The 27,936-nt window shown below is 48.3% G+C and overlaps 1 protein-coding gene across 3 annotated transcripts in view; it reads right to left on the minus strand.

Moving 5' to 3' along the window:
* The window catches only part of WHRN (whirlin), a 216,100-nt gene that overhangs the window by 81,219 nt on the left and 106,945 nt on the right, over window positions 1-27,936 (minus strand). For all 3 annotated transcript variants that reach the window (XM_063936429.1, XM_063936428.1, XM_063936430.1), the window contains 5 exons: window positions 22,863-22,988; window positions 21,419-21,624; window positions 11,583-11,619; window positions 9,696-9,908; window positions 2,189-2,386 (listed from right to left, as the gene is read on the minus strand). In XM_063936429.1, coding sequence (XP_063792499.1) covers window positions 2,189-2,386; window positions 9,696-9,908; window positions 11,583-11,619; window positions 21,419-21,624; window positions 22,863-22,988 — 780 coding nt within the window. The remainder of the gene's footprint in view (window positions 1-2,188; window positions 2,387-9,695; window positions 9,909-11,582; window positions 11,620-21,418; window positions 21,625-22,862; window positions 22,989-27,936) is intronic.

Below are 27,936 nucleotides of genomic sequence, written 5' to 3' on the forward strand. Positions count from 1 at the left end.
CCAGTGCCAGATATGACACCAGTGCCAGATACCCATGTCCCCCCAGTGCCAGATATGCCCACACTGGCAGATACACATGTCCCCCCAGTGCCAGATATGCCCCCACTGCCAGATACACGTCTCCCCAGTGCCAGATATGACCCCAGTGCCAGATACACATGTCCCCCCGGTGCCAGATATGCCCCCAGTGCCAGATATGCCCCCAGTGCCAGATATGCCCCCACTGCCAGATACACGTCTCCACAGTGCCAGATATGCCCACAGTGCCAGATACACATGTCCCCCTGGTGCCAGATATGCCCTCAGTGTAAGATACACATGTCCCCACACTGCGCAGTCCCCCCCACACTGCCCACCCACCCACCCAAGTGCTGCTCAAGACCGTGCTGCTGCTCTGCTCAGTCTGCTGCTTGTGAGGGGAGGAGAGCGCAGTGTGCGCCTCTCCTGCCCCTCAGTCTCTAGCAGCATTGATTCTCTCTAATTAGGTGCCAGTCCGTGAGCCAATCAGAGCTCGCGGACCGGCAGCTAAGACACTGATTGGCTGCCGGCCTGCGAGCTCTGATTGGCTCACGGGCCAGCGCCGGGCACTGCAGTAGGGCAGCAGAAGGCTCCACGGGAGCTTATGAGCCGCATGCGGAGATAGAAAGAGCCGCAGGTTGGCCATTGCTGTTGTATTGTATATATGGGTTTTCCCCCCTTTTTTATATGTCTTTTAATGTTGTTTATATGATACTGGCCGGTATTAATATGATGTATGTGGATTATTTTTCTGTATATTAAAATCTACATCAGATTGAAGTATCGCATTCTCATTATTGTATACATTTTTTTGGCTTAGATATTAAGGGCTTATAAATAACCAATTACTCTTGAGATTTGCTGCCTTCAATTCTGATCAATCACAACGCCAGGAGATTTTGGTTGTTAATTTCCTATTCTATATCCCATGGTCTAGTAAGATTTTACAAGACCGTCCACTATTTCTTTGTAGTTGTCTGCCTTATGTTTGCCTAAGAAGTTCCGGTAAATACTCTTGAAAGAATCCCATGCTGCTTTTTCTGCCTGATTCAACTGACCATCAAAGCTCTCATCCTGAATCACGTCTGAGCATAATGATTTCTCTGGTCTCTGCTGTCTTACAAAAAAGTTGTGAAACCAAGTTGTAGTCCACGCAAAAGAACAATGACTTGTAAGTCACCACAGACATTCCATGTCTACTCTTCATACTTGTTTATATCCAGCAGGAGTTCCATTCTCTCATATGTTTCTTTCACTAGCTACTGGCAGGGCTGCCATCTCAAATTGTGGGGCCCGGGACTGACAAAATAAACAGGGCCCCTCCCCCCAAAAAAAAGATTCTGCAGCAGCGCTCCACCCCTATGTGATGTCCTACATTGTGACCTTACATATAGGTGGAGCGTAGCGGACCTACAGGAACGGTACACAGAGAGCTGGTACGCAGGAAAAGCTTGTTTTAGGAAGTCCTTCCTGTGTATCAGCCCGCTGTTGTTTTACAGCCTGGTGAAGCTCTCCTGGTATTGGCGGTAGGAGCCAGAGGACACCAGTCCCCTCAGTCCCCCCCCCCAAGGGCTGCCCTGGCTACTGGTACCAATGCAAACTTAGCACTACTTTCAAGTTAACGTTAGAACTATGGGAGTAATTCCAAGTTGATCGCAGCAGGATTTTTGATAGCAATTGGGCAAAACCATGTGCACTGCAGGGGAGGCAGATATAACATGTGCAGAGAGAGTTAGATTTGGGTGTGGTGTGTTCAATCTGCAATCTAATTTGCAGTGTAAAAATAAAGCTGCCAGTATTTACCCTGCACAGAAATAAAATAACCCACCCAAATCTAACTCTTTCTGCACATGTTATATCTGCCTCCCCTGCAGTGCACATGGTTTTGCCCAATTGCTATCAAAAATCCTGCTGCGATCAACTTGGAATTACCCTCTATGGGTAATAGAAAGATTCTGAGATAATTTTTGAAATCAGCATAGAAACATACAGTATATAATGCCACTTACAAGGCAAAACCACGCATTGAAGGTCATTGCCCCTTTTAAAAAAAACTCTCAGAATTCGGCCGGCATCCCGCACGCTCGCCGAACTGTGGCGTCATTACATCCGGCCCGATATCTTTGTTTACCAGGGCAATTAAATAGTATATTAGGTGCAGTATTCTTACCCGGGCAGCGCTGGAAGTGCTGGCAGTCTGGTGGCTGTCTGTGGATGAGGTGCTGGGACTCTGGGAGAGGACAGAGATGGTGTCTCCAGAACGGTGACGAGATTTCATTGACTCGATCTCTCTTTTCAGCACCATGTTATCAAACACAGCCAAATCGTGAGGATAAATCTGGGGTCGCAACTCGGACAACAGAGCAAACTGCAAGGGATGAAAGTTTGGTTTCCATAATGAGTAGAGCTGAAGCAGGTATCATACTGTTGCTGAAGCCCACTCCCAACACCAGATATCCCTAAGGTAGGTGTGGAATTAGAAAGGTCTGGACTAACAGTTAAATCACAAATATGCTGGGGAAGGGGGGGGGGGGGGGGTATTTGTCCAACTAAGCATGAGCTTATATCTGATGCTAACAATAAATGGGCGTTGCTTCAATGGAACCTTTGACCATAAGACAGACATCGCCAATTTGGAAAGTGATTAGTTTGAAGCAGATCTGTCTTTATCAGTAGGGGGGAACGGGTACTAATTACCCGGGCACGGACTTGTTGGAGCAGCCTGGGTCTACCCCAACCATCTTATCTGTCAGCAGCAGCCCCTCTCCCCAGTCCAGCACATGCTGCTATGTGCTGGGCTGCAATGGGGCAGGTAGCAGCAGCAGTCTCCTCTGCCTGCTCTTTTGGGTAGCGATCACACTGATCCCCCTCACCTCAGCCCTTCCACTTGAGTTGACCTTGGCTGAGGTGCTCACGGCACCCTCCTGTTCAGCGACTGGTGCTGAAAATACTATTATTTCTCATACGTCCTAGAGGATGCTGGGGACGACATCAAGACCATGGGGTATAGACGGGATCCGCAGGAGACATGGGCACTCTAAAGACTTTTCATTGGGTGTGAACTGGCTCCTCCCTCTATGCCCCTCCTCCAGACCTCAGTTTTAGAAATGTGCCCAGGCTGACTGGATGCACTCTGAGGTGCTCTACTGAGTTTCTCTGAAAAGACTTGTTAGGTTTTTTATTTTCAGGGAGATCTGCTGGCATCAGACTCCCTGCTTCGTGGGACTGAGGAGGCAGAAGCAGAACCAACTTCCTAAAGAGTTTCATGGCTCTGCTTCTGGCTGACAGGACACCATTAGCTCCTGAAGGGAACTGAACGCTAGCCGTGTCTAGATGCTCACTCCCACAGCACGCCGTCACCCCCCTCACAGAGCCAGAAGTCAGAAGACAGGTGAGTATAAGAAGAATGATCTTCTATCAAGTAAGTGAAGGCTGAGGTGCGGCGCGGCTGGCGGGAGCGCAGCGCGCCATTGCTGCCCACATACACAGGCACTGCAGGGTGCAGGGCGTGCGGGGGGGGGGCGCCCTGGGCAGCAAGAAAAATATCTCAAACTGGCTAAAAGGGGGCATAAGTTGCTGGCACAGCCCTACCCCTGCCAGTATAAATATTACAGTGATTTTATGAGTGTAAGGACGCGCCATTGCGGGGGCGGAGCTTCTTCCTTAGGCAGCCAGCACACTACTCAGCGCTATTTTCTCTCTCTCCTCAGGCTGCAGAGAACACGCTGGTCCTCTCCACTTCTGACAAGTACAGGGTGCTATTAAGGGGGGGGGGCACAAAGCAATTGTGGTGCATTTGATAGTGTATATTACTATTTAAAAGCGCTGTTGGGCTGTGGACATACTGTGTTCACAGGCAATACTGGCGCTGGGATTGTGAACTGGCTGCTCCTATCCTGTGTCCCTCTGACAGATTTTACTGTGGGTCTGTCCCCAAAATAAGTCCCAGTGTGTCTGTGAGTGTGCTGTACACGTGTGAGGCATGTCTGAGGCAGGGAGTTCCTCCCCGGAGGAAGCCATTTTAGGGACACAGAGTTGTAATGTGGTGGCGCTACCGGCACATCAAGAGCCTGCATGGGTGATATGTGACAGTATGCATCTGATTAACCGTAGATTAGATAAGTCTGAATCTAAGGCTGCATGCTGGAGAAAATCTGTGAAAGTTGTGATTTTTTCAGGATGCTGTTATTCCTTATGCGGGCGGCCCCTCTGGGTCACATAAGAGACCATTTGCAAATGTTGTAAACACTGATACCGACACGGATTCTGATTCTTGTGTCGACAATAGTGAATCCAGAGAGATAGATCATAAATTGGCAAAAAGTATACAATATATGATTGTGGCTATAAGGGACGTGTTGGAGGTTACAGAAACCACTCCTGTACCTCAGGAGAAGGCTTATTTATGTAAGGAAAAAAAGTCCAAAGTCACGTTCCCTCCTTCACACGAACTAAATGCTCTGTTTGAAGGGATGTGGGTGAATCCTGATAAAAGATTTCATATTCCCAAAAGGATTCACATAACTTACCCTTTCCCGGCTGAGGACAGGAAAAAATGGGAGAAACCCCCTGTGTTAGACAGTGCACTTTCCAGGTTGACAAAGAAGATAATTCTCCCTGCTCCTGGCACGGCTTCTCTTAAAGAGCCGGCAGACTGCAAAATGGAAACGACATTGAAATTTATTTTGGTTACCAATGGTACGCTGCTCAGGCCCGCTATTGCCTGTGCATGGGTGAGTCGCGCTATTGAAAAATGGTCAGAAAGCGTATCATCAGAAATTGACACGACTGATAAAGATGAGATACTCCTTAAGTTAGAGAATATCAAGGACGCTGCCGCCTACATGCTGGAAGCTATGAAAGATATTGGACTCTTGAGTTCACAAGCCGCTACCATGGCAGTATGGGCTAGGCAGGCATTGTGGATTCGCCAGTGGAATGCGGATACAGATTCCAAAAGAAACATGGAGGCTCTCCCATATAAAGGTGAGGCCTTATTTGGCGATGGCCTGGATGCGTTAGTCTCGGCGGCTACCGCAGGTAAGTCGACATTTTTGCCCTCTGCGCCTGCACCGGCAAAAAAGACCAAACACCCGCAAATGCAGTCCTTTTCGGCCCAATAAATACAAAAAGACGAGAGGTTCCCCCTTCTTTGCAGGTAGGGGAAGGGGAAAGAAGCCCACAGCGGCTCCAGGTTCCCAAGAGCAGAAGTCTACCCCTACTACAGCCAAATCCCTAGCATGACGCTGGAGCTCCCTTGCAGGAGGCCGCTCGGGTGGGGGCACGTCTCGAACTCTTCAGCCAGGATTGGAATCTGTCTGGCTTGGACCCCTGGGTGTTGAAAATGGTATCCCAGGGATACAAACTGGAGTTTCGAGACGTTCCCCCCATGCCGATTTTTCAAATCGACCTTGCCAGTTTCTCCGCCAGAAAGAGAAGCAGTAACAGCGGCAATCCAAAAATTATGTCAAGACCAGGTCATAGTCCTGGTACCGTTGTCACAACAAGGGAGGGGTTTTTATTCAAGCCTCTTTGTTGTTCCGAAGCCGGACGGCTCGGTCAGACTGATCCTAAATCTAAAAGATCTGAATTGTTACCTAAAAAGGTTCAAGTTCAAGATGGAATCACTTCGGGCAGTGATTGCCAGTCTGGAGGATGGGGACTACTTGGGTGTCGGTGGACATAAAGGATGCTTACCTGCATGTTCCCATTTATCCTCCTCACCAGGCTTATCTGAGATTCACGGTTCAGGATTGCCATTACCAATTCCAGACGTTACCTTTCGGTCTCTCCGCGGCGCCGAGGGTATTCACCAAGGTGATGGCGGAGATGATGGTCCTCCTTCGTCAGAAAGGAGTCAATATAATTCCTTATCTGGACGACCTCCTGATAAAGGCGAGATCCAGGGAGCAGTTGTTACAAAACATATCACTCTCTCTGTCAATACTCCAACAACACGGGTGGATCATAAATTACCCAAAGTCACAGCTGGAACCGACGACAAGGTTGTCTTTCCTCGGGATGATTCTGGACACAGAAGTTCAGAGAGTATTTCTTCTGCTGGAAAAGGCTCTGGAAATCCAGAAAATGGTAAAACAGATATTGAAACCATCAAGTGTGTCGATCCATCAGTGCATTCGGTTGTTGGGGAAGATGGTGGCGGCCTACGAGGCCATACAGTTTGGCAGGTTCCATGCCAAAGTATTCCAGTGGAACCTGTTGGACAAGTGGTCGGGGTCACACCTACACATGCACAGAAAGATTATCCTGTCGTCAAGAACCAGGATTTCGCTCCTGTGGTGGTTGCACAACTCTCACCTGCTAGAGGGACGCAGGTTCGGGATTCAGGACTGGGTCCTGGTAACCACGGATGCAAGTCTCCGAGGCTGGGGAGCAGTCTCTCAGGGAGAACACTTCCAGGGACGTTGGTCACATCAGGAAGCCTGCCTTCACATAAACGTTCTGGAGCTAAGAGCCATTTACAACGGCCTTCAACAAGCGGTACATCTTCTTCAAGACCGTCCCGTGCAGATCCAGGCGGACAATGTAACAGCAGTCGCATACATAAACAGGCAGGGCAGAACGAAAAGCAGAGCGGCAATGGCAGAGGCGACAAAAATCCTCCGCTGGGCAGAAAAACATCTACAAGCTCTGTCGGCAATATTCATTCCGGGAGTAGACAACTGGGAAGCAGACTTCCTCAGCAGACACGATCTCCATCCAGGAGAGTGGGGCCTCCAGCAAGAAGTCTTTGCAGAGGTGACGAGTCTTTGGGGAGTTCCTCAAATAGACATGATGGCATCTCGTCTCAACAAGAAGCTTCAGAGATACTGTTCCAGGTCGAGAGACCCTCAAGCAGTAGCAGTGGATGCACTGGTGACCCAGTGGGTTTTTCAGTCAGTGTATGTTTTCTCTCCACTTCCGCTGATCCCAAAAGTACTCAGGATCATAAGAAAAACAAGGGTTCGAGCAATCTTCATTGCCCCAGACTGGCCAAGGAGGGCTTGGTACCCAGATCTTCAGCAGTTGCTCATAGAGGATCCTCGGCCTCTTCCTTCTCGAGAGGACCTGCTGCAGCAGAGGCCGTGCGTGTACCAAGACTTACCACGGCTACGTTTGACGGCATGGCTGTTGAGCGCCGCATCCTAGCCAGGAAGGGTATTCCCAAGGAGGTCATCCCCACCCTTATTCAGGCCAGAAAGGGAGTAACGTCGAAACATTACCACCGTATTTGGACAAAATATGTGTCTTGGTGTGAATCCAAGAAAGCTCCTACGGAAGAGTTTCACTTAGGACGTTTTCTCCATTTTTTGCAGGATGGTGTGGAGGCGGACCTCCGATTGGGGTCAATCAAGGTCCAGATTTCAGCCTTGTCAGTGTTCTTCCAGAAACAATTGGCCTCTCTTCCAGAGATTCAGACCTTTGTGAAAGGGGTTCTACACATCCGGCCTCCATTCGTGCCTCCAGTGGCACCATGGGACCTTAACGTGGTATTGCAGTTCCTTTAATCGGATTGGTTTGAGCCTCTACAAAAGATAGAGTTGAAGTTTCTCACTTGGAAAGTGGTGATGCTTTTGGCTTTGGCATCCGCAAGGCGGGTGTCTGAATTGGGGGCCTTGTCTCGCAAGAGCCCTTACCTGATCTTCCATGAAGGTAGGGCAGAGTTGAGGACTCGTCAACATTTTCTTCCGAAGGTGGTTTCATCTTTCCACATAAACCAACCTATTGTAGATGCCAGTAGTTACTGACACATTCACTGATTCAAAATCTCTAGATGTGATTAGAGCTTTGAAAATCTATGTTGCTAGAACGGCTCGTATACGGAAAACAGAGGCTCTGTTTGTCCTGTATGCTCACAACAAAATTGGCTGTCCTGCTTCCAAGCAGACTATTGCACGTTGGATCAGAAATACGATTCAGCAAGCTCATACTACGGCTGGATTGCCGTTAACGACATCGGTAAAGGCCCACTCCACTAGGAAGGTGGGCTCATCCTGGGCGGCTGCCCGGGGGGTCTCGGCATTGCAACTTTGCTGAGCAGCTACTTGGTCAGGGTCAAACACATTTGCTAAGTTCTACAAGTTTGACACCTTGGCCGATGAGGACCTAAAGTTTGGTCAATCGGTGCTGCAGGGTCATCCACACTCTCCCGCCCGTACTGGAGCTTTGGTATAGACCCCATGGTCTTGATGTCGTCCCAAGCATCCTCTAGGACGTATGAGAAAATAGGATTTTGATACCTACCAGTAAATCCTTTTCTCCTAGTCCGTAGAGGATGCTGGGCGCCCGTCCCAGTTAGTTTTTTACCTGCAGTTTAGTTATTACAGTTACACAAGTTGTGTTATCTTAGTTTCAGCATGTTGCTGCAATTGGTTCATGCCTGTTGGCGTGTTATGTTGAATGCCATGTGTGCAGCATGGTTCAGGGTGTGAGTTGGTAGATATCTCACCACTAGTTAAGTAATTCTTTTCTTTGAAATGTCAGTCTCCCTGGGCACAGTTCTTACAACTGAGGTCTGGGGGAGGGCCATAGAGGGAGGAGCCAGTTCACACCCAATGAAAAGTCTTTAGAGTGCCCATGTCTCCTGCGGATCCCGTCTATACCCCATGGTCTTGATGTCGTCCCCAGCATCCTCTACAGACTAGGAGAAAAGGAGTTACCGGTAGGTATCAAAATCCTATTTATTTTTTTAAATTTTGCTTTTTTTTCTAAGGGGGCACCGGAAACTAGTACTGTACCAAACATTATCAATTGGCTGGCACCAAAAGCTAGTACTGTACCTGTGGTTATTCACTGCATGAAGTGATGCATTCCTATAGTGTAATTAATCTCCAAGTGCCCAGGGCCTAGAGCTAGTGGTTCACCTGTCATTGTCAAATGCCTGGCGCTATGAACTAGAACAGTATCGGTGATCAGCAACTGTTCAGAGCCTGGAACGTGCACAGTTCCTGCATCCAGGAATATGTATCCTCTTTTGTGCATAAAGGGGGTAATTCAGAGTTGATTGCAGAAGCAAATTTGTTAGCAGTTGGGCAAAACCATGTGCACTGCAGGTGTGGCAGATGTAACATGTGCAGAGAGAGTTAGATATGGGTGGGTTATATTGTTTCTGTGCAGGGTAAATACTGGCTGCTTTATTTTTACACTGCAATTTAGGGGTATATTCAATTAGGGTTGAAAGCTGCCGTTTGTCCCTGCTATTTTTATTCAACAAGTCGGGGAATTCGACTTGTCGAATTGAGATGGGATTGAATAGGGGTTGTCGGATCCGACCCTAATTGAATATACCCCATAGATTTCAGTTTGAACATACCCCACCCAAATCTAACTCTCTCTGCACATGTTATATCTGCCCCCCCCCCCCCCCCCCCGCAGTGCACATGGTTTTGCCCAACATGGTTTTGCTGCTGTGATCAACTCTGAATTAGGCCCAAAGTGCATCCAGCATACCTGAGCCTGTAACCCTGCTTGGCCGTCTTAACCTTCTGCTTCATACTACTTCTGCTTCATATTATTTGTTAGTAACGTGAGCCCCTTAATATACAGAGCTGCCTGATAGATTGGATCTCTATAATTAGTGATTTCCACAATAACTATGTTCCACAGCAAATTTGCACAGCACACACCTTGCTCTAATCCCCAGAGCTAGCACTCTTCACCCAGCAGTTCACGAGTACCTTAGCTTGCGTGTTGAGAAGCTCGAACATAGCCATTATGAAGGCGTGTACTGGGATGTGGCTCTCCTTGTACTGATGGAGATAGTAAGACATGGTGCTCCTCTCGGGTTCAGTCAGGAGCAGACGTGCCCTCTCCTCTAGGAGGGCCAGGGTCTGGTTCCCCAGGCTACTCAGAGTGACCTGTGATCCTGCTGGTCCTCTGTAGAAGACTGGCTGTGTGAGACACGGGCACAATAGACAGTGTTATGTGCAAGCACTACATCAGCATCCGGTCAGGCAACATATTATTTTAGACCCCTGGGATATAATGATGACTATCTGTATCTGACTGTACAATCTACTGTAAGCAATATGTAATTATGTTCTCTCATGTTTGTTTAAATACATGACCATAAGCAAGATCATATTGGGGCACATTTACTAAGCTTTGAAAAGTGACAAAGTGGAGAGAGAGACAAAGTACCAACCAATCAGCTCCTAACTGCCATGTTACAGGCTGGTACTTTGGGGGCCATTCCGAGTTGATCGTAGCTGTGCTAAATTTAGCACAGCTACGATCATCCACACTGACATGCGGGGGGACGCCCAGCACAGGGCTATCCCGCCCCGCATGTCAGTGCCGCCCCCCCCCCTGCAGAAGTGCAAAGGCATCGCACAGCAGCGATGCCTTTGCACTTCAAGAGTAGCTCCTGACCAGCGCAGCTTTAGCATGCTGGCCGGGAGCTACTCATCGCTCCCCGTCACGCAGCCGCTGCGGCCCGCCTTCCCCCCCCCCCCATTAGGTCCGGCCACACCTGCCATTGGCCGGACCGCGCCCACGAAACGGCGGCCAAAAGCCGCCGTTATGCCCTCCCCAGCGACCACCTCTGCCTGTCAATAAGGCAGAGTCGATCGTAGCGGCCCGGCGGCCTTCGGCCGTCTGGCATGCGCCGGCGCATGCGCAGTTCTGACCCGATCGCACCACTGCGATAAACTGCAGCATGCGATCGGGTCAGAATGACCCCCTTTATCTCTTTCCACTTTATCACTCTCCAAAGCTTAGTAACTGCCCCAATATTATCTTGCTAATAATATAACTAATAATCTGCAGGACATAGTCATTTGGTCGACAGTAATGCTGTTGACGGTCAAAATTTTAACAGCAGTGTGTCTACACTGGAATGCCAACTAAAGATTACTAGCAGAACATTCCACAGCTCATACACACTAGCAGCAGCAGATGCTGATATGGGTTGGGTGTGGGTTACCAACCCCGGGATCCCGGCCGCAGAATGCCAGCGGGGGTAGGGGGGCAAACGCAACAAAGCCCGTGGGCACCCACAAGTGGGAATAGTCCCTGTTAGTCTGCATGCCGGCTGTCGGATTTGAGAGTCAGCAGAATGTCGTGATCGGAATTGTGACCGCCAGTCTCCTGACCGCCGGTCACATAACTACATCCTGTTGATATAAGAAGACACAGATCACAGGGCTCAGGAAAGCTGTATTCTCTACTGCCAGGGGTCCTACAAGGTTTTACTGAGAGTGGACAGAAGTCACAATATTGACTGCAGCAAATCACTGTTCTTGCCCAGAAATAACTTGGTGGAACCCTGGCTGCAGCGAAGAATCCAAACGAATCGTGAGATCTGATTTATAATGTAGGACAGCGGGAGATACAGGACTCTCCCGCAGCTTCCGGCAGTGTAGGCAACTATGTTTATGCGCCCTGCTGTATTGCAGTTGTTGTGCTGTCCTCAGCCACCTTATCTTCTGCTGTGTTATACTAACAGTAACAGACATGGAATAGTTGCAGTCTGCAGAAATTATAACAATAACATCTTTTATTATACAGAGTAGTTTGTGGAAATTATTAAGCAAAGCATTATATCATCAACCAGTCAGGCTCACCTTGGTGGTGGGTTCTGGTGCGGAGTTCCCCAGGATCCTGTGGGGAGACACAAACCCCTCTTTATCAGTAGAGATTTACCAAAAAAGACTGTTACATTGTTACGGTAGAAGATAAAGAGCTGGCTCGGTGGGTAAGAGATCTGATAGTGAAATAATAACTCGCAAAGGACATTGGTAACCTGAAAAAAGTAAAGAGACTACCGAGCATCTAGGTCTGAGTGATCGCCCCTTGCTCTCCCTAATGAATTATCAGACTAGAATAGTGCTGGTATGACATTTTAATAATCGATAAGGGTAAAAATGCTGGTTTACTGCATAAAAACCTTTCAAAATCATGAACATGGAAGAGCTTCCCAGACACAATTTGATGGCTACAATACTTAATGGCCAAATGTAATAGAGTGAGAGTTTCAAAAAGTGAGAGATTTGGTAAGTTTTTGCTGTTTTTTTTTTTAAAGTGGCAATCACACAGCAAGATCAACCTGGTTTTGCAGTGTAAATGATTGCCACTTTAAAAAAACAAACTGAAAAACCTTACCAAATCTCTTACTTTCTGAAACTCTCACTCTATTACATTTGGGTGTGGTGTGGAAGGTAGATAGTAACTAGGTCAACAGTGTCTAGGTCGACCACTAATGGTCGACAGTAACTAGGTCGACAAAGTCTTTAGGTCGTCAGGGTCTAGGTCGACAGGTCAAAAGGTCGACATGAGTGTTTTATGGGGGGTTTGTGTCGTTTTCTTCGTAGACTAACCGGGAACCACAATTAGTGCACCGTGTCCCCTCTTCGGGCAAGGTGCCTCGCTTCGCTCGGCACAGATTACCGTTCCAATCGTAGTTCACGTGGATCGTTAAGTATGAAAAGTTCAAAAAAAAGAAAAAAACTTGAAAAACTCATGTCGACCTAGAACATGTCGACCTAGAAACCCTGTCGACCTAGTTACTGTTGACCAATAGTGGTTGACCTAGAGACTGTATCCCATTACATTTGGCCCCAGGTCTTCATATTTGGACATACTGTATAAAGGCAAATGCATGCTCAGACATAATAAGAATTTACTTACCGATAATTCTATTTCTCGTAGTCCGTAGTGGATGCTGGGGACTCCGTAAGGACCATGGGGAATAGCGGCTCCGCAGGAGACTGGGCACAAAAGTAAAGCTTTAGAACTACCTGGTGTGCACTGGCTCCTCCCCCTATGACCCTCCTCCAAGCCTCAGTTAGGATACTGTGCCCGGACGAGCGTACACAATAAGGAAGGATTTTGAATCCCGGGTAAGACTCATACCAGCCACACCAATCACACCATATAACTTGTGATCTAAACCCAGTTAACAGCATGATAACAGAGGAGCCTCTAGAAAAGATGGCTCACTACAGCAATAACCCGATTTTTTGGTAACAATAACTATGTACCAGTATTGCAGACAATCCGCACTTGGGATGGGCGCCCAGCATCCACTACGGACTACGAGAAATAGAATTATCGGTAAGTAAATTCTTATTTTCTCTGACGTCCTAGTGGATGCTGGGGACTCCGTAAGGACCATGGGGATTATACCAAAGCTCCCAAACGGGCGGGAGAGTGCGGATGACTCTGCAGCACCAATTGAGAGAACTCCAGGTCCTCCTCAGCCAGGGTATCAAATTTGTAGAATTTTACAAACGTATTTGCTCCTGACCAAGTAGCTGCTCGGCAAAGTTGTAAAGCCGAGACCCCTCGGGCAGCCGCCCAAGATGAGCCCACCTTCCTTGTGGAATGGGCTTTTACAGATTTTGGCTGTGGCAGGCCTGCCACAGAATGTGCAAGCTGAATTGTACTACAAATCCAACGAGCAATAGTCTGCTTAGAAGCAGGAGCACCCAGCTTGTTGGGTGCATACAGAATAAACAACGAGTCAGATTTTCTGACTCCAGCCGTCCTGGAAACCTATATTTCCAGGGCCCTGACAACGTCTAGCAACTTGGAGTCCTCCAAGTCCCTAGTAGCCGCAGGCACCACAATAGGTTGATTCAGGTGAAACGCTGAAAACCACCTTAGGGAGAAACTGAGGACAAGTCCTCAATTCCGCCCTGTCCGAATGGAAAATCAGATGAGGGCTTTTACAGGATAAAGCCGCCAATTCTGACACGCACCTGGCCCAGGCCAGGGCCAACAGCATGACCACTTTCCATGTGAGATATTTTAACTCCACATATTTAAGTGGTTCAAACCAATGTGACTTTTGGAACCCAAAAACTACATTTAGATCCCAAGGTGCCACTGGAGGCACAAAAGGAGGCTGTATATACAGTACCCCTTTCACAAACGTCTGAACTTCAGGGACTGAAGCTAGTTCTTTTTGGAAGAAAATTGACAGGGCCGAAATCTGAACCTTAATGGACCCCCATTTCAGGCCCATAGACACTCCTGTTTGCAGGAAATGTAGGAATCGACCTAGTTGAAAATTCCTCCGTCGGGGCCTTACTGGCCTCGCACCACGCAACATATTTTCGCCAAATGCGGTGATAATGTTTTGCGGTTATATCTTTCCTGGCTTTGATCAGGATAGGAATGACTTCATCCGGAATGCCTTTCTCCTTCAGGATCCGGCGTTCAACCGCCATGCCGTCAAACGCAGCCGCGGTAAGTCTTGGAACAGACAGGGTCCTTGCTGGAGCAGGTCCCTTCTTAGAGGTAGAGGCCACGGATCCTCCGTGAGCATCTCTTGAAGTTCCGGTTACCAAGTCCTTCTTGGCCAATCCGGAGCCACGAATATAGTGCTTACTCCTCTCCATCTTATAATTCTCAGTACCTTGGGTATGAGAGGCAGAGGAGGGAACACATACACTGACTGGTACACCCACTGTGTTACCAGAGCGTCTACAGCTATTGCCTGAGGGTCCCTTGACCTGGCGCAATACTTGTCGAGTTTTATAAACATGTGGAAGACTTCTGGGTGAAGTCCCCACTCTCCCGGGTGGGGGTCGTGTCTGCTGAGGAAGTCTGCTTCCCAGTTGTCCACTCTCGGAATTAATACTGCTATCCCATGATTTTCCGCCCAGCGAAGAATCCTTGCAGCTTCTGCCTTGCCCTCCTGCTTCTTGTGTCACCCTGTCTGTTTACGTGGGTGACTGCCGTGATGTTGTCCGAATGGATCAACTCCGGGTGACCTTGAAGCAGAGGTCTTGCTGAGCTTAGAGCATTGTAAATGGCCCTTAGCTTCCGGATATTTATGTGAAGTGATGTCTCCAGGCTTGGCCATAAGCTCTGGAAATTCCTTCCCTGTGTGACTGCTCCCCAGCCTCGCAGGCTGGCATCCGTGGTCACCAGGACCCAGTCCTGAATGTCGAATCTGCGGCCCTCTAGAAGATGAGCACTCTGCAACCACCACAGGAGAGACACCCTTGTGCTTGGTGACAGGGTTATCCGCTGATGCATCTGAAGATGCGACCCGGACCATTTGTCCAGCAGGTCCCACTGGAAAGTTCTTGCGTGGAATCTGCCGAATGGGATTGCTTCGTAGGAAGCCACCATTTTTCCCAGAACCCTTTCATTGATGTACTGAGACTTGGCTCGGTTATAGGAGGTTCCCGACTAGCTCGGATAACTCCCTGACTTTCTCCTCCGGGAGAAACACCCTTTTTCTGGACTGTGTCCAGGATCATCCCTAGGAACAGAAGACGAGTCGTCGGAATCAGCTGCGATTTTGGAATATTGAGAATCCAATCGTGCTGCCGCAACACTACCTGAGATAGTGCTACACCGACCTCCAACTGTTCCCTGGATCTTACCCTTATCAGGGAATCGTCCAAGTAAGGGATAACTAAAATTCCCTTCCTTCGAAAGAGTATCATCATTTCGGCCATTACCTTGGTAAAGACCCGGGGTGCCGTGGACCATCCATACGGCAGCGTCTGAAACTGATAGTGACAGTTCTGTACCACAAACCTGAGGTACCCTTGGTGAGAAGGGTAAATTGGGACATGAAGGTAAGCATCCTTGATGTCCCGAGACATCATGTAGTCCCCTTCTTCCAGGTTCGCAATCACTGCTCTGAGTGACTCAATCTTGAATTTGAACCTCCGTATGTAAGTGTTCAAGATTTTAGATTTAGAATCGGTCTCACCGAGCCGTCCGGCTTCGGTACCACAACAGCGTGGTATAATACCCCGTTCCCTGTTGCAGGAGGGGTACCTTGATTATCACCTGCTGGGAATACAGCTTGTGAATGGCTTCCAAAACTGCCTCCCTGTCAGAGGGAGACATCGGTAAAGCCGACTTTAGGAAACGGCGAGGGGGAGACGTCTCGAATTCCAATTTGTACCCCTGAGATATCACCTGAAGGATCCAGGGGTCTAATTGCGAGTGAGCCCACTGCGCGCTGAAATTCATTGAGACGGGCCCCCACCGTGCCTGATTCTGCTTGTAAAGCCCCAGCGTCATACTGTGAGCTTGGCAGAGGCGGGAGAGGGCTTCTGTTCCTGGGAACTGGCTGATTTCTGCAGCCTTTTTCCTCTCCCTCTGTCACGGGGCAGAAAAGAGGAACCTTTTGCCCGCTTGCCCACGAAAGGACTGCGCCTGATAATACGGCGTCTTCTTATGTTGAGAGGCGACCTGGGGTACAAACGTGGATTTCCCAGCTGTTGCCGTGGCCATTAGGTCTGAAAGACCGACCCCAAATAACTCCTCCCCTTAATAAGGCAATACTTCCAAATGCCGTTTGGAATCCGCATCACCTGACCACTGTCGTGTCCATAACCCTCTACTGGCAGAAATGGACAACGCACTTAGACTTGATGCCAGTCGCAAATATTCCGCTGTGCATCACACATATATAGAAATGCATCTTTTAAATGCTTTATAGTCAATAATATACTGTCCCTATCTAGGGTATCAATATTTTCAGTCAGGAAATCCGACCACGCCAACCCAGCACTGCACATCCAGGCTGAGGCGATTGCTGGTCGCAGTATAACACCAGTATGTGTGTAAATACATTTTAGGATACCCTCCTGCTTTCTATCAGCAGGATCCTTAAGGGCGGCCATCTCAGGAGAGGGTAGAGCCCTTGTTCTTACAAGCGTGTGAGCGCTTTATCCACCCTAGGGGGTGTTTCCCAACGCACCCTAACCTCTGGCGGGAAAGGATATAATGCCAATAACATTTTAGAAATTATCAGTTGTTATCGGGGGAAACCCACGCATCATCACACACCTCATTTAATTTCTCAGATTCAGGAAAACTACAGGTAGTTTTTCCTCACCGAACATAATACCCCTTTTTGGTGGTACTCGTATTATCAGAAATGTGTAAAACATTTTTCATTGCCTCAATCATGTAACGTGTGGCCCTACTGGAAGTCACATTTGTCTCTTCACCGTCGACACTGGAGTCAGTATCCGTGTCGGCGTCTATATCTGCCATCTGAGGTAACGGGCGCTTTAGAGCCCCTGACGGCCTATGAGACGTCTGGACAGGCACAAGCTGAGTAGCCGGCTGTCTCATGTCAACCACTGTCTTTTATACAGAGCTGACACTGTCACGTAATTCCTTCCAACAGTTCATCCACTCAGGTGTCGACCCCCTAGGGGGTGACATCACTATTACAGGCAATCTGCTCCGTCTCCACATCATTTTTCTCCTCATACATGTCGACACAAACGTACCGACACACAGCACACACACAGGGAATGCTCTGATAGAGGACAGGACCCCACTAGCCCTTTGGGGAGACAGAGGGAGAGTTTGCCAGCACACACCAGAGCGCTATATATATAGGGATAACCTTATATAAGTGTTTTTCCCCTTATAGCTGCTGTATTGTTTATACTGCGCCTAATTAGTGCCCCCCTCTCTTTTTTAACCCTTTCTGTAGTGTAGTGACTGCAGGGGAGAGCCAGGGAGCTTCCCTCCAACGGAGCTGTGAGGGAAAATGGCGCCAGTGTGCTGAGGAGATAGGCTCCGCCCCCTTCTCGGCGGCCTTATCTCCCGTTTTTCTGTGTATTCTGGCAGGGGTTAAATTCATCTATATAGCCCAGGAGCTATATGTGATGCATTTTTTTGCCATCCAAGGTGTTTTTATTGCGTCTCAGGGCGCCCCCCCCCAGCGCCCTGCACCCTCAGTGACCGGAGTGTGAAGTGTGCTGAGAGCAATGGCGCACAGCTGCAGTGCTGTGCGCTACCTTGTTGAAGACAGGACGTCTTCTGCCGCCGATTTTCCGGACCTCTTCTGTCTTCTGGCTCTGTAAGGGGGCCGGCGGCGCGGCTCTGGGACCTATCCATGGCTGGGCCTGTGATCGGTCCCTCTGGAGCTAATGTCCAGTAGCCTAAGAAGCCCAATCCACTCTGCACGCAGGTGAGTTCGCTTCTTCTCCCCTTAGTCCCTCGATGCAGTGAGCCTGTTGCCAGCAGGTCTCACTGAACATAAAAAACCTAAAACTAAACTTTTCACAAAGCAGCTCAGGAGAGCCACCTAGTGTGCACCCTTCTCGTTCGGCACAAAAATCTAACTGAGGCTTGGAGGAGGGTCATAGGGGGAGGAGCCAGTGCACACCAGGTAGTTCTAAAGCTTTACTTTTGTGCCCAGTCTCCTGCGGAGCCGCTATTCCCCATGGTCCTTACGGAGTCCCCAGCATCCACTAGGACGTCAGAGAAAAATGGGTATTTCAGCCACATCTATGCTCTGCCCCTTTCCCTCTTCTGCTGAATGTAGACATCAGACAGCAGAAGCACACATGTGCACCAGCCCTATCCTTGGTGCAGATAAGGCGACTGAAAGAGGCCAGTTCTTTGCATACCCTAACCTCTGAATGGGGGTCAGGGTCGCTAATGTTTCCCGCAGATGACCGTTGTGTAAGCCTCAGCCTACTCGGGCTGGCCGACACAGGGCGCCTTGCAAGGCCAAGAAGTATGCATCCAGAGACGCCTTGTCACTATCGGAATATGCCGTCCGTCCCCGCATCCACACCACTCCCCGAACACCTCTGCTTGTCAATCAGGAAGAGGCAGAAGGGGGACTGCGTACACTCACTCAGGACCAGTTCTGCACATGTGCACATTCCGATAATCGGGAATTTGCGTGGGCATTTGAATAAGTGTCTACTGTTGAATCACATAGGGCCAAAAGTAAAACCCTATGATTTGAGGGGTATCCAGTTGAGTAAAAATATGGGCAGTAAATAGGTCGACCCGAAATGGTCGACATGCAATAGGTTGACAGGATCAAAAGGTCGACAGGTAAAAAGTAGACAGTGCTTAAGGTTGATAGGCACAAAACGTGAACATGACAAAGGTTCACACTCACATATGGTCAACAAACTTCAACTTTTTCATCATTTACCATCTACGTGGACTACGACTGGGAATAGTAACCTCCATGCCCGAAGCGTGGTGAGCGCAGTGAGCCCGTGATGGTACACGTTTACACTAATTTGGCTCAGGTATGGTGAAACATACAAAATGACACAAAAACAAACTTGTATTTTTGACTATTTTTGTGTCAACCATTTTCATGTTGACCTTTTGTACCAGTCGACCTTTTCTACTGTCTACCTTTTCCTTGTCGACCTTTTAACCCTGTTGATGTTTTGCATGCTGACCATTTGGGGTTCACCTATTGACTATCTGTCTTTTTACTGTAGATCTCTTGGCCCGCACCCGATTTGGGGGAGGTGGCGTGAGTGTCTGTGCCCCCCACATTGTTATCTAGCATGCATTCACTGGCGTATATATAACGGGTGCAGTGTGTGTGGTGCACACGGGCCCCCAGGGTCCAGGGGGGGCCCACATCGCACACCCTGTACCCATTATTTTTAATACTTACCCCCCGGAGACCCGCAGCGCAGCAGCAGCGCTGCAAAAAATCACTGGGAAAATGGCACAGCGCCATTTTTCCAGTGTTTTGCGCATGTGCAGTTGGAAAATCACTGGAAAAATGTCCGCCACGCCATTTTCCCGGGGATCTGGGCATGCGCTGTAGACTCTGGGACAGCGCTAGGGAACCTAGTGCCCAGAGCTAAGTGCTGCCGGCTAGAGAGGAGGCGGCCCAGACAGATCCCCGACACGGGCCATCCTCTCTAGATGCTCCCCTGCATGCATTGCTGATATCCATACCATCACCAAGGGTGATTTTCTTCCCCTTCATTCTCATAAATGTTTCTTAATCCCAAATTGCAGCCTCCACTAAGTATAGATAACAGGTGCACCTGCGTTAAGAGCTATTTCCTGTATGGTGCAAACATAAATAGAAGTGTATTTAATAAGAATGCATTACACAGAAGTGCAGAATATTCTGAACGCGTTCCACCAGCACAATCTATTTAATGATAGCATTTGTAGAAATCATAAAACAAAAGCAATTAAAACGGATTATGTGTGATCAGTGTGAGTGCTGGCAGTTACGTTCCCTCCCCTGGGTGTAAGTAGTTCCCAAAGGCTAGCAATGTCTGTATCTGCAATTCATTTCTAATAGTTCTCCATGTGACATTACATATTACTTCTTATTTCAAATTGGAAAGAACATTCCCTCTCTCAGGCCGTCCTCATGCTATCTCTGGGAAATCGTATCGTACGGGGATATACCGCAGTCAATATAATTAGATCTTGCAAGCAAAAGGAAACACAAACTATGCTTGCAACTCTTGTGGTAATAAGCAGATGTAATGAAGTACGAATTCCGCAGCCATGCGCGATGCAGGCAAAACTCTGACTTTTTTTTAAAGGGGCAATCATGTAGAAGGCATGGTTTAGCCTTGTACATGAATGCCCCTTTAAAAAAAGCAAGAGTTTGTCCGGCATCCCGCTCGGCCGGCGAACTCAGACTTCGTTACATCCCGGATGTTACGTGAACTGGTCTTAGACATCCTCTGCTAGTTATTTCTAGTATTCCCCAGCGTTAGCTGCCTGTTCCACGCATTCAGGGGCCAATGTAGAATCGCACACATATACGCATCTCAGTCGTAACTCTACTTTCACTTAGAGTGGGTAATTGGGCATGTGAGCGTAACTATAGCCAACCTGTGTGCAACTCTGATTCGTTGCATGCGCTACTAGATTGAGCAATGGCAACATAGGAAGCCAGGGCCGGATTAAGCCTTGGGGGGGCCCGAGGCACTTTAAACAGGGAGAGAGCATTTTGTCCAATCTGGAATGGGTCATGTTGGGATGTATCGATTGTGTATATTAAATTTAGCCCAATGGTGTATATTAGATTTAAACTAATAGTTTAATAATGCCTGCGTACTGTTAATAGCTCCACCTAACTGAAAGACAACTTTGTAGTGGAACAAAGACAACTTAAACAACCTTAAAATACACATTAAAAAAATAAAATCTACACATGCAAAAATAGCAGCAGCCTCTGTACTACTTACACGCTGGGACAGGACTCAGGAGGACTCTATGTGTGTGTGTGTGTGTGTGTGTGTGTGTGTGTGTGTGTATGTGTGTCTCTCTCTCTCTAAACCCTCATAGGTAAGAAGTTACACAGGACTCAGACACCCAGGTGTGGAGAGAGCTGTAAGTGACACAGGGATCCCACTCTGTGTCACTTACATCTCTCTTCACCCTCCTATCTCTCCTCTGGATGAGAAGCTCCGTTGATAGTTCATAAAATCTGATACTCCTGTGTCTCTGCCTGCACTGCATACTGTCCTGCTCACATTCTGGCTGTTTGGTTCTGCTGCTGCATAAGAGGGAAAGCTAGTGATGTCAGTGTACTCTGGCCGGGGGGACAGTATGCCCTGCATCCCCCCCTTAATCTGGCTATGTAGGAAGCCCCTTACTAATATCATGTTGTCCACCCAGGTGGACTATGTATTGTGTGCCCAGCATTAGTTAAATATACAGTACTCACCCTGTAGATATGTGGGGGTCTCCAGTTCCTGTGTAAGTGCTACTGAGCCACTGAGTCTCATCCACTATGGTGCGAGCATGTGGGATACGACCCACATCCCTCACAGTCATCATGAGATGCCGCGAAGAGCGGAGAACTCTAACTGCCTCATCGTGTGGGATGGAGAGGAAGCTGAGGCCGTTTATATCCAGGATCTGATCTCCCACCTGCAGAGAGTGAGACAATCAGTGTGCAATATACTGTACCACATGACCACATTCTAGAGCAGCTCTGCTTACACACAAAACCTCACATGCTTTACCCAATGATGTTCTCTTGTTGTTTTACTCTCCAAGGGCACCAAGTAAGGGGGTACAGCTAGCCCCCCATCAGCTGGCAAGACAGCAGGTAAAAAAGTGCTCCGCTATTCCCCACAGGCATAGGGGTAGATTTACTATAGCTTCTAAAATAGACAAGTGGAAGAGTTGCCCATAGCAACCAATCAATTCTGTCTATTATTTTCCGCATCTCTCACTCTGCTCTCGTTCCTCTCCTTACATTGTATTGTACATATAGTATACGGGATAAAGCATCCTCTTATGTAAGTGGTTATACTGTACATAGTAAAGGTCACCTCCTATCTCTGTAACCTGTACTGATCTGCAGTGGTTTTCTGATATATAGATAGATAGTGTGACCGGAAAGTCATGGAGTCAACGCTGGATAGGTGGGCCTATAGTTGTTCTCAGACACAGAGGGAGGTGGGACACACTCATCATCTGATAACCTAGGTGTAATGTGTTTGGCAGGTCTGTTCCGGGTTTTGCTGCCTACTGGGAACAACAGTCAGGTAATCACTAATCAGCAACACCTAAGAGCTTGACTTAAACCCTGCAGAGTTCAGGGCTCCTGATACTGCACAAGTCGGCCAGGCCATAGGCTGGAGTTGGTAGGTATCGTCAGGGTGCTGGAACCAGGAAGGTCCACTGATCTCATGTATGTCGGCTATGGCCAGAAGTTGTGTGCCTACGCAACTGTAACCTGCTGTTATATAAGACCTGACACTTGCTGTGCAGGGGCCTGCTAATTGTAGGTTATAAAGAACCCACTATTTACTGTACTGCCGGACGTGGTTCTTCCCGAGTTGTCGCAATAGATATACAGCCTCTTACTGATACATAGGCAGACAGATATACAGCCACTTGCTGATATATAGGTATATACATATACATTAGATACAGTCTCTTATATAAAGTTACAGAATTCTATGATGACTTTTGTTCTCCCTATAATTTCCGGTATGGAGTGTATAATCCTATATAGACATTCAAATAAGTAGAATAAAAAGGAAAAAAAAAGTAGCAACTCAAATGATAGAAGAACAGCAAAATAATATTTCTAAGGTAAGCCTGAAGGTTTTGTGTAAGAGAGAAGGAGAACCTGAGAATAGCACCAGAAGTGTTACCTTAAGTCCAGCACTCTCAGCCTCCGAGCCCTGATCCACACCTGTGATGTAAATCCCCAGAGAATACTCAGCACCTCCACGGATGAGCAGCCCGAGGGAACTCCCCTCTCCCAGCACCAAATTCACCTAAGGGTGAGAGCCGCTGATGAGATCCTCATGGAACGAAATATTCATATACATTTATAGGGTCACCATATTTTCAGTTAATATTTGGCATGTGACGTGTTATATATAGAAGAAAAACATAATTTTCTATACTGTTATGTAAAATACAGCAGAGGAAGAAAATAAAAAGGTAAGGGGGGCACTTACTGTGAGGCAAACAGGAATAAGTGGCACTATTGTGTTGCATAATGTGTATAAGGGTCTCTACCATGTGGCATAATGTGAATAAAGGGCTCTACTGTGTGGCATACTATGTATAAGGGGTACTACTGTGTAGCATACTGTGTATAAGGGGTACTACTGTGTAGCATAATGTGTATAAGCGGTACTACTGTGCAGCATAATGTGAATAAGGGGCACTACTGTGTGGCATAACAGATATAAGTGGCACTATTGTGTTGCATAATGTTCATAAGAGTCTCTACTGTGTGGCGTTATGTGAATAAAAGGCTCTACTGTGTGGCGTAATGTGAATAAATGGCTCTACTGTGTGGCATACTGTGTATAAGGGATACTACTGTGGCATACTGTGTATAAGGGGCACTACTGAAGAACAGGAATAAGTGCACTATTTTGTTGAATAATGTGTATAAGGGTGTGGCGCGTAATGTGAATAAAGGGCTCTACTGTGTGGCATACTGTGTATAAGGGGTACTACTGTGTGGTGTTGTTTGAATAAGGGGTACTACAGTGTGACATAACATGACTTAAGGAGGACTACTGTGTGGTGCAATGTGAATAAAAGGCACTACTGTGTGGCATAATGTGAATAAGGGGAACTACTGTGCGGCTTTATGTGAACAAAGGGAATTACTACATGGCATAATGTGAATAAGCGGCACTTCTGTGCTGCGTTATGTGAACAAAGGGAATTATTGTGTGGCATAATGTGATTAAGGGGCACTACTGTGCACTGTAATGTGAATAAAGGGTACTACTTTGTGGTATAGTGTGAAAAAGGGGCACTACTGTGTGATGTAATGTGAAAAAATAAGATTTTACTTACCGATAAATCTATTTCTCGTAGTCCGTAGTGGATGCTGGGACTCCGTCAGGACCATGGGGATTAGCGGCTCCGCAGGAGACAGGGCACAAAAATAAAAGCTTTAGGACTAGCTGGTGTGCACTGGCTCCTCCCCCTATGACCCTCCTCCAAGCCTCAGTTAGGATACTGTGCCCGGACGAGCGTACACAATAAGGAAGGATTTTGAATCCCGGGTAAGACTCATACCAGCCACACCAATCACACCGTACAACCTGTGATCTGAACCCAGTTAACAGTATGACAAACGTAGGAGCCTCTGAACAGACGGCTCACAACAATAACAACCCGATTTTTTTGTAACAATAACTATGTACAAGTATTGCAGACAATCCGCACTTGGGATGGGCGCCCAGCATCCACTACGGACTACGAGAAATAGATTTATCGGTAAGTAAAATCTTATTTTCTCTGACGTCCTAGTGGATGCTGGGACTCCGTCAGGACCATGGGGATTATACCAAAGCTCCCAAACGGGCGGGAGAGTGCGGATGACTCTGCAGCACCGAATGAGAGAACTCCAGGTCCTCTTTAGCCAGGGTATCAAATTTGTAGAATTTTACAAACGTGTTCTCCCCCGACCACGTAGCTGCTCGGCAGAGTTGTAATGCCGAGACCCCTCGGGCAGCCGCCCAAGATGAGCCCACCTTCCTTGTGGAATGGGCCTTGACAGATTTAGGCTGTGGCAGGCCTGCCACAGAATGTGCAAGTTGAATTGTGCTACAAATCCAACGAGCAATCGTCTGCTTAGAACGTAGAGATGAGCGCCGGAAATTTTTCGGGTTTTGTGTTTTGGTTTTGGGTTCGGTTCCGCGGCCGTGTTTTGGGTTCGACCGCGTTTTGGCAAAACCTAACCGAATTTTTTTTGTCGGATTCGGGTGTGTTTTGGATTCGGGTGTTTTTTTCCAAAAAACCTAAAAAACAGCTTAAATCATAGAATTTGGGGGTCATTTTGATCCCAAAGTATTATTAACCTCAAAAACCATCATTTCCACTCATTTTCAGTCTATTCTGAATACCTCACACCTCACAATATTATTTTTAGTCCTAAAACTTGCACCAAGGTCGCTGGATGACTAAGCTAAGCGACCCTAGTGGCCGACACAAACACCTGGCCCATCTAGGAGTGGCACTGCAGTGTCACGCAGGATGGCCCTTCCAAAAAACCCTCCCCAAACAGCACATGACGCAAAGAAAAAAAGAGGCGCAATGAGGTAGCTGTGTGAGTAAGATAAGCGACCCTAGTGGCCGACACAAACACCGGGTCCATCTAGGAGTGGCACTGCAGTGTCACGCAGGATGTCCCTTCCAAAAAACCCTCCCCAAACAGCACATGACGCAAAGAAAAAAAGAGGCGCAATGAGGTAGCTGTGTGAGTAAGATAAGCGACCCTAGTGGCCGACACAAACACCGGGCCCATCTAGGAGTGGCACTGCAGTGTCACGCAGGATGTCCCTTCCAAAAAACCCTCCCCAAACAGCACATGACGCAAAGAAAAAAAGAGGCGCAATGAGGTAGCTGTGTGAGTAAGATAAGCGACCCTAGTGGCCGACACAAACACCGGGCCCATCTAGGAGTGGCACTGCAGTGTCACGCAGGATGTCCCTTCCAAAAAACCCTCCCCAAACAGCACATGACGCAAAGAAAAAAAGAGGCGCAATGAGGTAGCTGTGTGAGTAAGATAAGCGACCCTAGTGGCCGACACAAACACCGGGCCCATCTAGGAGTGGCACTGCAGTGTCACGCAGGATGTCCCTTCCAAAAAACCCTCCCCAAACAGCACATGACGCAAAGAAAAAAAGAGGCGCAATGAGGTAGCTGTGTGAGTAAGATAAGCGACCCTAGTGGCCGACACAAACACCGGGCCCATCTATGAGTGGCACTGCAGTGTCACGCAGGATGTCCCTTCCAAAAAACCCTCCCCAAACAGCACATGACGCAAAGAAAAAAAGAGGCGCAATGAGGTAGCTGTGTGAGTAAGATAAGCGACCCTAGTGGCCGACACAAACACCGGGCCCATCTAGGAGTGGCACTGCAGTGTCACGCAGGATGGCCCTTCCAAAAAACACTCCCCAAACAGCACATGACGCAAAGAAAAAAAGAGGCGCAATGAGGTAGCTGTGTGAGTAAGATAAGCGACCCTAGTGGCCGACACAAACACCGGGCCCATCTAGGAGTGGCACTGCAGTGTCACGCAGGATGTCCCTTCCAAAAAACCCTCCCCAAACAGCACATGACGCAAAGAAAAAAAGAGGCGCAATGAGGTAGCTGTGTGAGTAAGATAAGCGACCCTAGTGGCCGACACAAACACCGGGCCCATCTAGGAGTGGCACTGCAGTGTCACGCAGGATGTCCCTTCCAAAAAACCCTCCCCAAACAGCACATGACGCAAAGAAAAAAAGAGGCGCAATGAGGTAGCTGTGTGAGTAAGATAAGCGACCCTAGTGGCCGACACAAACACCGGGCCCATCTAGGAGTGGCACTGCAGTGTCACGCAGGATGTCCCTTCCAAAAAACCCTCCCCAAACAGCACATGACGCAAAGAAAAAAAGAGGCGCAATGAGGTAGCTGTGTGAGTAAGATAAGCGACCCTAGTGGCCGACACAAACACCGGGCCCATCTATGAGTGGCACTGCAGTGTCACGCAGGATGTCCCTTCCAAAAAACCCTCCCCAAACAGCACATGACGCAAAGAAAAAAAGAGGCGCAATGAGGAAGCTGTGTGAGTAAGATAAGCGACCCTAGTGGCCGACACAAACACCGGGCCCATCTAGGAGTGGCACTGCAGTGTCACGCAGGATGGCCCTTCCAAAAAACACTCCCCAAACAGCACATGACGCAAAGAAAAAAAGAGGCGCAATGAGGTAGCTGTGTGAGTAAGATAAGCGACCCTAGTGGCCGACACAAACACCGGGCCCATCTAGGAGTGGCACTGCAGTGTCACGCAGGATGGCCCTTCCAAAAAACCCTCCCCAAACAGCACATGACGCAAAGAAAAAAAGAGGCGCAATGAGGTAGCTGTGTGAGTAAGATAAGCGACCCTAGTGGCCGACACAAACACCGGGCCCATCTAGGAGTGGCACTGCAGTGTCACGCAGGATGTCCCTTCCAAAAAACCCTCCCCAAACAGCACATGACGCAAAGAAAAAAAGAGGCGCAATGAGGTAGCTGTGTGAGTAAGATAAGCGACCCTAGTGGCCGACACAAACACCGGGCCCATCTAGGAGTGGCACTGCAGTGTCACGCAGGATGGCCCTTCCAAAAAACACTCCCCAAACAGCACATGACGCAAAGAAAAAAAGAGGCGCAATGAGGTAGCTGTGTGAGTAAGATAAGCGACCCTAGTGGCCGACACAAACACCGGGCCCATCTAGGAGTGGCACTGCAGTGTCACGCAGGATGGCCCTTCCAAAAAACACTCCCCAAACAGCACATGACGCAAAGAAAAAAAGAGGCGCAATGAGGTAGCTGTGTGAGTAAGATAAGCGACCCTAGTGGCCGACACAAACACCGGGCCCATCTAGGAGTGGCACTGCAGTGTCACGCAGGATGGCCCTTCCAAAAAACACTCCCCAAACAGCACATGACGTAAAGAAAAATTAAAGAAAAAAGAGGTGCAAGATGGAATTGTCCTTGGGCCCTCCCACCCACCCTTATGTTGTATAAACAGGACATGCACACTTTAACCAACCCATCATTTCAGTGACAGGGTCTGCCACACGACTGTGACTGATATGACGGGTTGGTTTGGACCCCCACCAAAAAAGAAGCAATTAATCTCTCCTTGCACAAACTGGCTCTACAGAGGCAAGATGTCCACCTCATCATCATCCTCCGATATATCACCGTGTACATCCCCCTCCTCAC

This window comes from Pseudophryne corroboree, chromosome 8 (genome assembly GCF_028390025.1).
Source record: "Pseudophryne corroboree isolate aPseCor3 chromosome 8, aPseCor3.hap2, whole genome shotgun sequence".
Taxonomy (NCBI): domain Eukaryota; kingdom Metazoa; phylum Chordata; class Amphibia; order Anura; family Myobatrachidae; genus Pseudophryne; species Pseudophryne corroboree.